Source organism: Curcuma longa, chromosome 12 (genome assembly GCF_044706935.1).
Source record: "Curcuma longa cultivar G26 ecotype Majalengka, Jawa Barat chromosome 12, ITB_CL_G26_1.1, whole genome shotgun sequence".
NCBI lineage: Eukaryota > Viridiplantae > Streptophyta > Magnoliopsida > Zingiberales > Zingiberaceae > Curcuma > Curcuma longa.
This window is the reverse complement of record NC_133872.1, coordinates 1,226,462-1,240,314: the sequence shown is the minus strand read 5'-3', so window position 1 is coordinate 1,240,314 and position 13,853 is coordinate 1,226,462. Positions and strand designations below refer to the sequence as shown.

The following is a 13,853-nucleotide window of genomic DNA, read 5'->3' as shown; positions in this document are numbered from 1 at the left end:
TTTGTACCTGAAAACCCTCTGGAACCATCCGCTTCAGTATTTTTCTTTCTGCAAAAACTACACACAAAAAAAAAGGTCCGAAATGATTATGCTGTGAATGCAAAACCATCAAGATGTTTGTGGATTGTTGGTATCAAAGGAACGTGTGGATTCAGGATTATACGCTGAAACCAAGCTGCTTATAAACTCATCCCTTGAATAACAGTTGGTAAGGTGTGCCTGAGAATTGCACAAATAATGGCAGAGCAGAAGCTGAGTACCGAGTCAGTGGCATCCCTGAAGTCATCGCCAGTGATATCGCAAGCCAAATCCGATCATGAACCGAGGTTCTCAGCAGCCAGCGATGCAGCAATAGGAGAACCGGACATCCAGCAAGAACCAGACATCGTTGAGAAGCTGAAGAGGCAGAGAGCAGAAAGGGCAGAAGAAGTAATGCACCTTATTTGTTGGGGGCCTGACTGATAATCTGTACGTTAGTTCTCTTAGCTTTCGATCTCTTTTGTTCCACTATGTAGTAATTGATAATTTTTAAATGATAATATAACCCGTATCTTGAGAACACGCAAACCTTTCTATTTTAACAACACAAGGAATCAAAAACAAATTCACTTGATGTATGTATGAACTTTAATGTATCTTAGTAGCGTGCAGAGAGCAAACTATTCATTTTTTTTATGACCATTTGAATTTTGAACAATGAATTCACATTGTTTCTAGAAACAATGAATTAACATATGAATTTGGGCCAACAAGTCAAATAGTTTAAGAACCATCAGGCAGAACAGAAAGGTCTTATCATCTACAATTAACATTGATCATAACCGCAAGAAGCTAAGCAGTACTTTTTTCCATTTAAACCATGAATGTAATGAACCAAGGCAACAGCAGGATTTCAACGAAATATCATGCAAAAGCATTGCCTTAACAGAAGTTGCTTGATAAGTTAATCGTTGCCAATGAATAGTAGTTTTATCGTTGCAAAACGGTTAACTTTAGTCAACTATTCTCTCGTAGAAGTACAAGTATCCCATGTCTTTTGGTGGATCCACGGAGGCTCCAACTTTGCCGTCGTTGAATATTACCCATCTACCATCTTTATGTACATGAGCCACATAATGGCCACAGTGGGTGGAAGTGCCCATGTGACTAATAAATGCCATGAGCTTGTATCCTGGAGAATGAAATTGTTAAAATGGTATAAAGCTAGCAATCAACACAAACCAAATCAATAAAATGAGGTAAGAAAGAAAAACACACACAATATAAATAAAAAATGATAGTTTGACCTCCAGCAGAGATGCAAGTAAAAAAAAAGTGGGAAAAGCATGATGTAGATTGCTCAATGATCTGAAAATAAGCAGCAGAAAATCCTTTTTTCTCTTTCATCATGGACGAACTAGAATTAAAAAACTGAATAAAAAAGGGTATGTGTAGACTTGAAACATAAAAATGAAGGAGAGGGAATTTGTCCTCACTCATCCCAAATGGAGAATAATCTCGCATTCCAAAAGAGGAATAGTGAGAAATAGTCTCATGTCCAACATCATGTTAGGGATACCTCATGGTCAAAACGAAAAGAAAAAACACTATACTCTGAAACACTGTTTAAAAAGCCTTGAATGCTATTGAAGAAAGAAAAAACCAAGAATATGGACTTGTAATTGAGCTTAAAACTACAAGTGGTGTTGTGCTCGTGCTAAGCATGCTTGAGCCCCAGATGATCTGTTTTGGTCCATGCCAGGCCTGGGTAATCCCAGCCCCAGCCCCAGCCCCAGCCAAGAACAGGCTCGGCCTTGCCAGACAAACATATTAATAAAAAAGAATAAATAACCAGTTAAAACTAAAGATCTTAATAAGTATTGTCTTCAAACAAAATACTCAAAAAAGACAAGTCATTGTTTCCACTATGACACCAACAAAAAAGGAAATGCAGTTAAAGAATACTAACTTCCACTTCCATTTGGTACTCCAGCTTCACTATCCAGCACACCGTTTGAGGTTGCATCTGTATCCATTGAGCTCGAGGCCTCAGGGTGACTAAATATCCAGTCTGTAGCTTTCTCTATGTTCCCTCCCTATGTGAATGGACAAAGTTGGAGCTTGTAAAACAACTATATAAGCAAGCATAACATTGAATTTTGGAAATTGTAAATCAAATTACAGTCAATTAAGAGCAGTATCAGAAAAAAGTATCAACTAAAGTTTTCAAGTTTAGAATCTTACAGATGCCTTTAATGCCTTTCTAGCAACCTCTTCATGGAAGCCAAATGAAATTAAAGTTTCAACACTAGTCTCATCAACAGATTGAAGTTCCATAGCATGAGAATTATGTGAAATAGGCTCATCTATATCTGCATTGAAATGTTGAAAGTCATACCAATTGAATTATCTTTCCAAATATCTTCTAGATCCTCAATATATCAAAGGACCGACTTCTTCCAATATGCTTAGACAAGATGATTGCTTAAAAAATGGTTCAATGACTAGACATAAACCTGGATCATCCATGTGAGACAGTAACCATGTCATTGCTTCCTCAACTCCAGCATTAGCAGTGTTTATGGCAGCCTTTTGACAATGGAGGTAATTGAAACCCATAGCAGCAAGTTTGGAAACTATGTCCTCGCTAGCAACTAGTTGGGTGGATTCAACTTCCCCAGTGGGACCTGCAAAACAGAATGCAACAAACAAGAAAGTACAGGAAAAAAAATATATCAGAAACTGCACATTTAGCAGCCACTTTGCTTTCTGAATTTGTAGAGAACAGACTATGATTATACACCTGTTTCTGGCAGTAATTCTTCTCCTGGCTGCAAACCTTTGCTGCGCATATGTGTGATATCAATTACATCAGGTACATCAATATAAACATCTGCAAGACAAATTGAAAATGTCCCAAAAATTCAAGAGAAGAGAATAAAAATACTAAGACTCAATTAAAAAGACGAAATCAGATATATATATATATATATATATATAATAAAAGCGAGACCTAGTTTCTTTGGCACCCATCCTTCTTCCATCACAAACTTCCTCATGTGCAAAACCAGGTAATCAGGAAAAGTAGCCAAACCGGCAGTCCTTGAAAAACATTTGATTAGTTGCTTTAACAATACAAGGTAAATAATATTTAAGAAATTATCTTAGAGATTATGATTCCATGATTCAATAAAAGGCCATTTACAATTCTGTGGAATCAGGAAAAAAGCTATCTATGTAAAGGCCTTCTAGGTTAACATTCACAACATACTTGATTGCTGTTGTCTTAGTGTTTAATGCTGAACTATAGAAGTCATGAATCTCTTCAGTAGATGAAAAACTAGCAAGGCATGCTTCCAACGAGACTCTTGGCCTTACAATTTCACCACCATCTCTGTCCAACATGCAATGAAAATATATATAATACAAAAACACCAACAACAGAAAACCTATATATAATCCTTCTATGGCTTACAGGTCCTTCCCTTCTGCCGTTTTTCCTGCTTTGTTCTTGTTGAAGGCTTCAAGCTGTTCTGAACCATTAAGAGCAAAATGAGTAATGATTTTGAAATATTATCATCAAGAAAACGGAAGCATAACCAATTTACCTTTGTTAGTAGCCTCATGTAGCGGTATATTTAAAGAAAGAATATAATCTGATCTTTTGTTATAAGCAACTTTTCCAGAGGGACACTGAAGTCTCTCTTCAATTACAAACTTGAAACTCCTTGAAGGATCCAATGCAGGATTTCCAGTATTGGCGCGTTCAACTTGGTCAAGAAAATGCAGAAAAAACTCAAGTGCATCCTATATAGTAGCAAGAACAGCACATGTTACAAACTTAAAAAAATTAAAGGAATAAATATTAGTGGGCAAAGTTAACACATAAACAAGCAAAAAATGTCAGGTTCAATTACATTTATGGCATAGGGGTCATCTACTTTGTTGGGATTTTCATATTAGACTCTTTAACCTACATCCAGACCATTTATTTTGCTTTTGCTGGGTCTTAAAATCTAGAACCTCTACGTTGGTATTGAACCAATCACCTATTGCAAATTCAACATTCCTGAGAAAAAACGATTCACCATCTCGCATCCATTAAAGCTAATCTTGCCAAGCGGAACAGATTAGCATAGACATTTCATAGACGAAGGCAGCAAAGACTTCATATAAACAGTCCTTCCAACTATATGTGCATATCTCACCTAATTATGGCCCATGGATAAAACTCATCTTGCCAATATCAATTATAGCATATTTGAAGTTGCCATATAAGTATTAAGAACATCACAACTAAAAAAAAGAAAGAATTCAAAAACAATCATGATAAAAACAACTTAAAGTAACATGAAAAGGTGTCAAAAGGAATGGACTATGATTATCAGAACAGTACATCAACCCCTGCATGACTTGAGAGCCTAGACGTAAGGAAAAACAAATAAACAGTAGTGTTGGTACATGTCAAAACACTTCCATATAGTTCATTAATTGGTAAGTACTGAGAAAAATAAAAAATGTACCTGTTGTCTCATACTTGAAAACTCAGGATGACTAGCAGCGATAACCATTTTGAACATACGAGGAGGGACACCTTCTTGCTTCTGAAACAAAAAGCATACCATAAAGTTTTCATTAACAGTAAAAATCATAGATATGGATAGAGGTTCACTCATTGTATCAATCTTAGATGGGATTAAACTCAAGAGATTCTCTCCACTAAAAGCTTGAAACCATTACAGATATTACTGAAGCATTTGCAGAAAAATATCCACATCATCATATAGAGTCCCTAAATTAAATTTAACAATCAACGTTGATTCACCATTTATTTTGAATGAACCCATCAAACGTTAACTATAAATCCAGTGTCCTTCAAATTTCAATTAATGATAGCAACATTAAAAATATTAAACCATGATTTCAATAAAAGCAGATAAAATTAAAAAAAGAAAACATGCCCATCATTCACAGAAGCTACAAGACCAAACATAGAAGTTGATTCGTCTAAAAGATAATTTGTTCTTATTATTTCTACAACTTTACATGACAAATGCCACAAAGCAAATTTGCTAGAGGGCAGGAGGGGTAATCTAGTACGATAACAAACAAAAAATACATCACCTAAGAAATATAATGTGTCTAAATTAGGCCAATAGGAACAAGAATTGAGGACAGATAAACTGAACTAAGTATGGCGATGAGATATTCCAATACATTAGTCATGGCACATATTCAGCTAGGATTAATAACAATTAATGACATCAGTTCACAAATCAGAAAAAGTTATAAAGGCATAGCAGAACTCCCAGCACTAAAACATGAGTTTTACAGTTCCCTACTTCATTACTTTGGTTGAAAAACAATCGATTAGAGTAAACCTTCAACATACCTGTTGAACTGGCAAAGAATATTTACCAGAAAGCAACCCATGTGCTAGTTTAGCCCTACATGCAGTTTACAAACAAGTATTAGAAAAGTAAAGTTAGCCAGCTGAGGGACATCAAAATAATATCTTTTCAATATTGCAACAAAAACAAAAAAACTAGGCTAACAAAAAGCTTAAGGCCCATCAATCTATAAGGGAAATAAATACCAGTGAGCATGAAAACTCTTAAGGCACCTAACTAATAGAAGCTCTGTAACCATTTTCCCCGTATAATTACTCTACTAGGCTAACTATGTGCATGACGCAACTTGCTCAAGCTTTAGTCATGAGGCCTTGTGTATAGATTTCTCAGTTACAAGTCCACAAGCAAAGGGGAAATCAAACTGAAGATTAGTTGAAGAAAACAAATATATGAAATTTTGAATTCCAGATTTCCTTCCAAACCACTAGCCATGTGACCAAATTAAGATCCCTAGCCCCCAAATTAGTTCAATCTTGAATCAACTAAATTGATGAATAAAAAGTGATATACAGGGGTAGACAATCATAACAAACACATAAAATCAGTACTGCAACTTTACATTTCATCAGGCCACTCTGTTCTGTGAATAGAAGTGCATAGCTCTTACACTAATTAACCGCTCAGAACCCATGGTAGATCTAACATCATCAATAACTGATAAATGTAGTAGAAGGCACCATGGTACAAGACAAAGTGTTGTTTGAGTGACAAATATAGTTTTAAAAAAGGAATGAAACTATATCTTTAAAAATTTCCTTTTAATTGCACACTTATGATAGAAGCATTATAAGTTTCCAACTTAGTAAAAAAAATGAATTCAAAAACCTTAAACCATATTTGCTATAGTGGATAGGGTCATATTACCTACCAAGTTATACAAACATTAGGTATCATTCATGACTAGCAATCAAGATAAAGCTAATAAACACATGATCAAGACACAAGAGGTTAGTTAAAAGAGTCTAAGAGCACGTCTCCTTAAGGGGAAGCAAGCCAAAGTAACAGGAGAGATGGGAGAAACTAATCAGATTCCCTTGTCTACTTGGGTAGAAGGAAAAGCATGGGGGAGGAAAAGGATCAGGAGCTCTTTTCCCCATTTTGGTTCATTCAAAAGTAAATGGAAGAGGGAAGGATGAGAGAGAAAGGAATGAAAAAAAATTGGTTTTACCCTGCATGTCTTAGGGTTGAGAAAATCAAAGGGCTAGCCGTGTTACTTGCTCTCATTTTTCTCTCTCCTTTTCAAATAAACAACCAAAGGAAATATCTGTCCTTTCCCTTTGTTCCCCTCCTTGCTTCCTTACTACTTTGCTTTACGTTCTAAGAGTGCGTTTGGTTTAAGTTATCATGTATAACCTTAATTATGTGATTACCAAGTAATCACATAACCTTGGTTATGGGGAATAAAACATATCCTAATATTGTTTAGTTCAATATTATGTAATGCAATAAAAACTTGTTTAGTTGGAGATTTTAGTGTATAACTTAGTTTAACAAAATAAAAAATAAAATGATATATTATTATTATTATTATTAATGGTGATATATATAAATAAATAAATTCAGATAATATTTTAGAATTTTTTATTATTTTAAAAAAATTGGGATAATTTTATTGAGCTTTAGATTAGATATATTTAGTTTATCTCAACTATATCTAGGAGTTGATTGATTCAATTGAACTAAGTTTTAATTAAAAACCTAAGTTAAAAATAAAAAACAATCGCCCCCTCCCTCACGCAATCGCACTTGCCGTCTCGTTCCTCTTCCCACTACCATTCCTCACGAGCGCCTGCAACGCTGTCGCCAAAGCAACCGTCGACCAAGTGCACGTCCATCGACGTCACCTCCGTCCATCCAAAATGTCAACACCCCATCCTTCTCCTTCCCGAGCCACAAAAGACGTCGGCGCATGTGCTAGAGTTCCTACAATGCCTGGACCAATTTGCAAGTACCTACAGCGCTGTCGCCAAAGCAGTCGCCGACCGAGTGCACGTCCGCTGATGTCGCCTCTGTCCATGCAAAATGTTAGCACACCATCCTTCTCCTTCCCGAGCCACGGGAGACGCAATGCCTGGACCAGTTCGTGAAGGCAAAATTCCACCCACGTGTGCCCTTCATCGACCACCCCAAATCGCCACGGCGCTCTGCCCCTGCTTGCACATCGTGGTTGCTCGCGCTTGACACTCGATAACCACGAAATCAAGAAGAACCTCAAAAATCGAAGGTAATCGCATTCCTAGTTAAATACCCAAATTGTTGACGTTTGCTGATAGTGTCAGGCATGCAAAATTGTTCAAGAATCGTTCATTACCTAAACCAAAGAAGGTTTTTGTTTATAACCTTGGATGGATAACCAAGGTTATCAACAATAACCACCCCCAACCAAACGCACCCTAAGAGTTATCGTTATATGAGGAATAGGTTTAACTGCACATTGATATTTAGTTATGGAGTATTAACTTTAGAGTTCTATATATGCACAATATAACAATCCCCTTTATGAGGCACAATAATAACAATCCCTTCTCAACTGCTATGATAAGGCAAGCATGGAAATTTGACATGCCAACTGTCACAAGGCATAACATGTAAGACAACAGTAGCATGCATCTGAAAGATGACATGCAATTAGTCCTAGAAAATACTACTGAATCCTTCATCGACATTAAATGACTATTTCTAGAGAGTTGGCAGTGTGATCCTTACAGCTGCATATTCAAGTCCAGTGTTGGATCAGAGGGAGCCATAGCAAAAGCCTTCTTCAAACTTTGGTTTTTGTAATATCTGGGAATTGGCAGATATATTACATAAATTGTCAGATAAGAAACACTGTTAGCCTGCACTGATAACCCCTAATGTAAAATTATACAGACCTAGCATTGAAAGCATGAGTTGTAAACACCACTTGAATTGTTGATGCCATATAACAACTGACAAAGAACAAGACAGAAGAGAAGTCAATGTGCAGCAAGATGATGTACTAAGTGGACGTAGATGAAGTAACAACAGCTTATAACTACCTATTTCCAAGGTTAAGAAGACCAGTATAGCCTGGTCCAAATAAGAGCTCCATCTCCTGCCCACTTTCCTGGATACGATTCCAGTCAAAATTTGTGTTTTGGTCAAGTTCCCTTTCAGCAGTAGTCATTTCAGTCTGGAAAAGCAAAATAAATTTAAACTTCTGTAACTTCTTTTGCAACAAAGATTTGCACTAATGAATAACAAGGGAGATAAGAAGTCTTGATAAATGTGAATAACCATACTAAAAGCCAATAGAAATTTTGTCTTCTTTGCCAATATTTGAATCAGATTATCAAGTATATTAAAATAACTACAAAAAGCAAACTTGTCACACTCAAATGAACTAATGTCAAACACTGTCAACACTTTACCTTCTCCCACCATCCTTAGCAACTTGTATATAAACTTATAGGTCAACATCCAGAGAACTCAAGTAACATATGTGTATAGTTGGATATATTTTTCATGTGAACAAACTAGGATTGGACTTCAAAATAATAGCTTTATATTATAGTGTGTGTGAAAGGTCAAAAATGAATTACTAGCAGACACATGAGCACTATATCTCACAATAGTTACATTGTTGTGAACAAATACTCAAAATTCAAAGTGAGATATATGTATTCAATTACAAAACAAAAGATTTTTGAGTAAGGGCATATAATTAGAGAAACTCTCAAGGCATGATAGAGTTAAGTAAACTCAAACACATAATTCTAAGTAACAGCATGGTATCAAATTGAGCTGCAGAAATCTTGCTGATGTGTCTCAAACCAAAATCAATTATCTATCGACAAAAAGTATTTTGGCATGTCAGTATCAAAGCAGCAAAAGCCTAACATTAATGCAGAGAGCAATGATCTGACCATATACTAATCAAGTGAGAGGTGGTTTGAGAAAATAACAGATGATCAACGAGGAAGAAAATTTGTCATTTCCAAAACAAAGGGAGAAAAGAAATAGATACGGCAACATATTTTTTTAACATCCAGAGATGTGAAGTTATCTTTTATCTCTGATATATCACTGACCTTTTGCAATGATGAGAAATCGATACCAAAAAAAGCCAGGTGCTGAGCTAATAAAGGATCTTCAATGGTATCATCCTCAGGGTATGAGAAAACATCTGAGCTGCCATGATGGTTATAAGTTAAGCAACATATCAAAGAAGAGTTACACACAAAGAATACATCTCAATGCACACAAATTGTTATAAAAAGAAGGGAACATAAAGAAAATAATGTTCCATAATTATACTTCTCATATTGATCATCGATTGGTAATATTGAGTATACAGCATAAAAGAAAAAACTTATGATCTCATCCACATACTAATTTGGATCTATCATCCATTTTTTGTTCTATAAAAACTCGTCTTGCAATCTACCTAGGCTGCATGATATTCGTGAGACATATAACATTAAAAGGACAATTTCTTACCACTACCAATTGCATGCAATTTTTATCTGCCATTATAATTTGCATGTAATTTCAGCATAAAATAAATAGATCATTGGTGAAGTCCCTAGAAAGCAGAACATGGACAACACGTAGTATGCAAAGTGCTTGTTCTTCTGGTAAAGAACAATAAATCATAACAAAGATACATAACAAAGACAAAAAATAATAGAGGGGAAAAAGGCAAAGCTAGATCTGTACTCCAATCTCCCAAATGACTTAAAAGGCGAATTTTTGGCATGCAGTTTAAAGGTGCAAACTGGAAGGGTATGATTAGTTCCAAATTCTAACTTCTATTTTTCTTGGCTTGACCTACTTTTTCTATACAAATCAACAGAAAAATACTATGATTTACATGTTTCTGAAACATAACCAATCATTAGAAAGTAATCTTAATTGGAATTAGTAAGGGATTAGCCTGTCACAAATGTCATGATTGGCGATATTTTATATATTAGGAGTATGATTAGCTTCATTGTGTTAAGCATCTTTTTTAGATTATCATATCAGTCATTTTCTGTGAGGCCCTATATTTGAGAAGTACATAGAGATGACAGATGGCTGGTAACAATATCTCAGAAGTGGAAAATGGAAAGTTAATAACACAGTTATTGCAATATGGGGAGGAAGTTTTGAAGGTGAAGTGTTTCTTGATTGCTAGAAATATTCAAATTAATTAAATAATATTCTATTACATCAACAATCATTTTCTTTGATCTCCCTCCAACCCTTTCAGCTTCCAATCTAATAGATCCAATCCTTATATCTATAGAATCTACTAATCATAATCTATTAGTCATCTTTGTGCTCATGCCAAAAATAGGTTACAAAATACATTAAAAAAATCAATGACAACAAAGGAACCGTAACAACATTATAAATGAACACAAAAACCCAAATTATTTTCTGGATCAAGAATAAAATCAATCAATTATTATCAATATTACAAAATGTCATGGGACCAAGTCTAAATAGATTCAGGGGGAGAAGAACCATTACCTGCACTTTCTAAGTCTGCGGTGATGGTACCAAGTTTCACAGCTAGAGGAAAATTTGTTTCCTTGTAGTGTTCGATGGCATGATTATTGCCACCACTTCCATCCCAATTTCTCCGACCACAAAATATCTTTCCATCAGTTAAATTCAGCCACAGATTATCAGATTTATTGCATTTGCAACATTTCCATCCAGATGGAGGCACAACAACACCATTATTAATCTGTTGCAGACCTAATGCATAAGTACTAACTTTCTTCTTCTCTGCAGTCCAAGCTGCTAACTGTTCTTTGCGTTCAGCACCTTCAGCCAACAAAACCGCATCAACTGCTAGCCTAATCTACAAAGTAATTAACAAGCAAAAAAATTGTAAGATGGTCTTCGCTGCAGATAATAAAGTTTTTGGATATCAAATCTAACAGGAGAATGCATACTTTCTCTGGCAACTCAACAGAAGGAAATGGTAGAGACACGTATTCAGGCAATATTACAATATTGTGAGTTTCTTCATATTCAATTTCCTGATAATCAAATCCTCCCTCCACACCTGCAAACCACATTATACAAAGCATATTTCCCAAGTTCCCTTAAAAACATTGAAATGCTATGTTTGCTTTGTAAGAAATAAAATAATTATAATGGCAGTTCACTGAACCTTCATACACGGCAATAAACCCTTGATCTAATCGAATCAAGTTGAAAAGTGCATTATTCATTTATTCAACATCTAAGATCAACATGGCAACTACAATAACAAACATATGACTTTAAAAGGGAAAGAAAAAAAAGAGTACTACCATCAATCTTTAGAAAATATGCTACAGTGAGTGTGCTATATCCTAGTGTTCTCAGATCACACCATGAACCTCTTGAAGATCCCTATTGGAGACATGCCATACAAGAACAAGTATTTGCTCTTCTATCACAAGGAATGTGGTAACTTGATTCTCGCCCAACTGGTGTACAATTTGTATCTTTGGATGGGCATTCACATTAAATATTTTATCAATGGAAAATTTACTGTTAAATACCTTACCAAAGGATACATTATAGACTTATGGTGTGAATTACCTCAAGAAATTCTCCATATTGCTTGACTTGATCTGGTCCCTATACCTTTTTCTTTAATTATAAACTAGAATTACAATATGTTTCATATGGATGTCAAAATTATATTTCTATACAGCAACCATTATGCAGAATTTTATATCAAGCAAGCTCCAAGATATGCTGCTCAAAAAAGGCAAGTAGAATGTACAAGTTTAAAAAGGTAATTTATGGCCTCAAATAAAGTCCTCAGATATGGTTTAAAAGTTCTAATAAGAAATACCTCAAGTTGGTTCTTAACATAACTAAAGTTTCAGTCTTTATTTGACATAGTGCCTCTAGTATTGTCATTCTAGAAGTTTATATATAATAAAACTCTTCTAATGAAATGCAGAACATCATACATATTAAAAAGTATCTCATAGTTGAAATTGTCAATAAAGCCTTGGGGAGGGAGGCTACGTTATACTCTTCTAGTGGAAGTCACCTAAAACTCACAAGGACATTTTTATCTCAAATAAAATGTGCATTTAAATAAACATACACATAATGAGAGAGAGTGGACTTAATGGTCAGTTCTTTCTCCGGCCAAAAAATTCAATGATGCCGTTAATTATTCAAGCAAATATCTAGAATGTTCAGATATAAGAATTGAGAAAACTACAAACACATTATGAAGACATCAGCATCTTAACAGATATTAGGAGTATTCATTTTAACGACCCCCATAAATTTGCTGAAATGTACTAAACACTGCAAATGAAAATATTTGGCATGCTTCTTATCTTTAGGGAACCCCAGAAATATAAACAAAGCTATAATGCAAAAGAAGAAACAGAAACAAATTTTGACATTTACAACTGTAAAAAATATATATATCCAGTTGAAAAAGAAATAAAAATCATGCTTCATATCCAGATGTTGGATTTGATTGGGCCAAGATTAAAAAATTTTAAAGACCGATGTTGACATTGTTTGCCAAGCGTCAAGCAGCAGATTGAATTTGAACAGCAAGGGATCGCATATTAGCTCCACACACACACACACACACACACACACACACACAGCCAAATAAAGCATACCGATCGCAAGCAGAGTTGGTTTCTTCAGAGGCCGGTCCTCGGGCACAGGCTTCGGTCTCTGCTGTATGTGAAGGTAAACTGGGTTCCCTGTCTTTTCGTAGTTCCAGCCAACGTACTCCTTCCCAAACGCAAGAAACGAACTCATATCAACGTAGATACCCCCTTCCGATCTCTGGCCGTCACCGAGAACACAATTAGACAACCGAAGCGAGAATGAAAGCTAAACAGAAAAGGAAAGAAAAAAAGAAAAACTAAGCGAAGGGAGCGGGTTACCGGGGTATCGAAGGAGACGCAGCACTCGTTCTTGTAGATGCGGTTGGTGGGCTCCGGGATGCGAACTCTGGAGAGGTGGGAGCGCAGAAGCTCCATTGGAGTCGGGATCGAGGATTAGGGTTTCAAGGATGGGAGGAAGACGAGGAGGAGATCCCGAGAGAGTCGAAGAGTGCTTGTTTGGGGTTCTTTCCTTGCGGCGAGGTCTTCTGCGGTGAGCAAATGAGGGGCTTTTGAAGTTGGAATTTATTGCCCTCTCTTCAGAGTCCAAACTCGCGTTATATCTAATTTTTTATTATTTTATATTAAAATAAAAATTTTTATTACTAATTCAGTTTTTTAAAATTAAAACATAAATAAAACAGATAAATAAACAAATAATAAAAAATATATAATATCAAATCTATTAAGCAACAAAGTAAATTTAAAAATATATTTAAAAAATCAAACAAACTCAAATTAGAAGCTCTATACTTAAACTAAAAAATAACAAAAAATTATACCTATTTTAGCAACTTAATTAATTTTAAACTTAACTTATCTCAACTTAATTAACTTATGGAATAAGTTTGAACAGGGCATTTTAAAT

General features: G+C 35.3%; 1 protein-coding gene across 2 annotated transcripts; it reads right to left on the bottom strand.

The window, feature by feature from the left end:
* Positions 1-901: 901 nt before the first annotated feature.
* On the bottom strand, positions 902-13,472 carry LOC141842970 (ubiquitin carboxyl-terminal hydrolase 14-like). Of its 2 annotated transcripts, none has more exons than XM_074730974.1 (19): positions 13,268-13,472; positions 12,995-13,166; positions 11,300-11,412; positions 10,869-11,205; positions 9,443-9,537; positions 8,411-8,544; positions 8,264-8,320; positions 8,097-8,174; positions 5,372-5,426; positions 4,503-4,583; positions 3,588-3,786; positions 3,455-3,512; positions 3,251-3,373; positions 2,993-3,081; positions 2,783-2,872; positions 2,496-2,666; positions 2,224-2,351; positions 1,949-2,075; positions 902-1,171 (listed from the first exon to the last, which is right to left on the bottom strand). In XM_074730974.1, exons 1-19 carry the CDS (start codon positions 13,361-13,363, stop codon positions 993-995), a joined length of 2,382 nt encoding a protein of 793 aa, XP_074587075.1. In that variant the 5' UTR covers positions 13,364-13,472; the 3' UTR covers positions 902-992. The 2 variants fall into 2 exon arrangements, with proteins under 2 accessions (XP_074587075.1, XP_074587076.1); XM_074730975.1 differs by having other exon boundaries at positions 4,503-4,580.
* Positions 13,473-13,853: the final 381 nt, after the last annotated feature.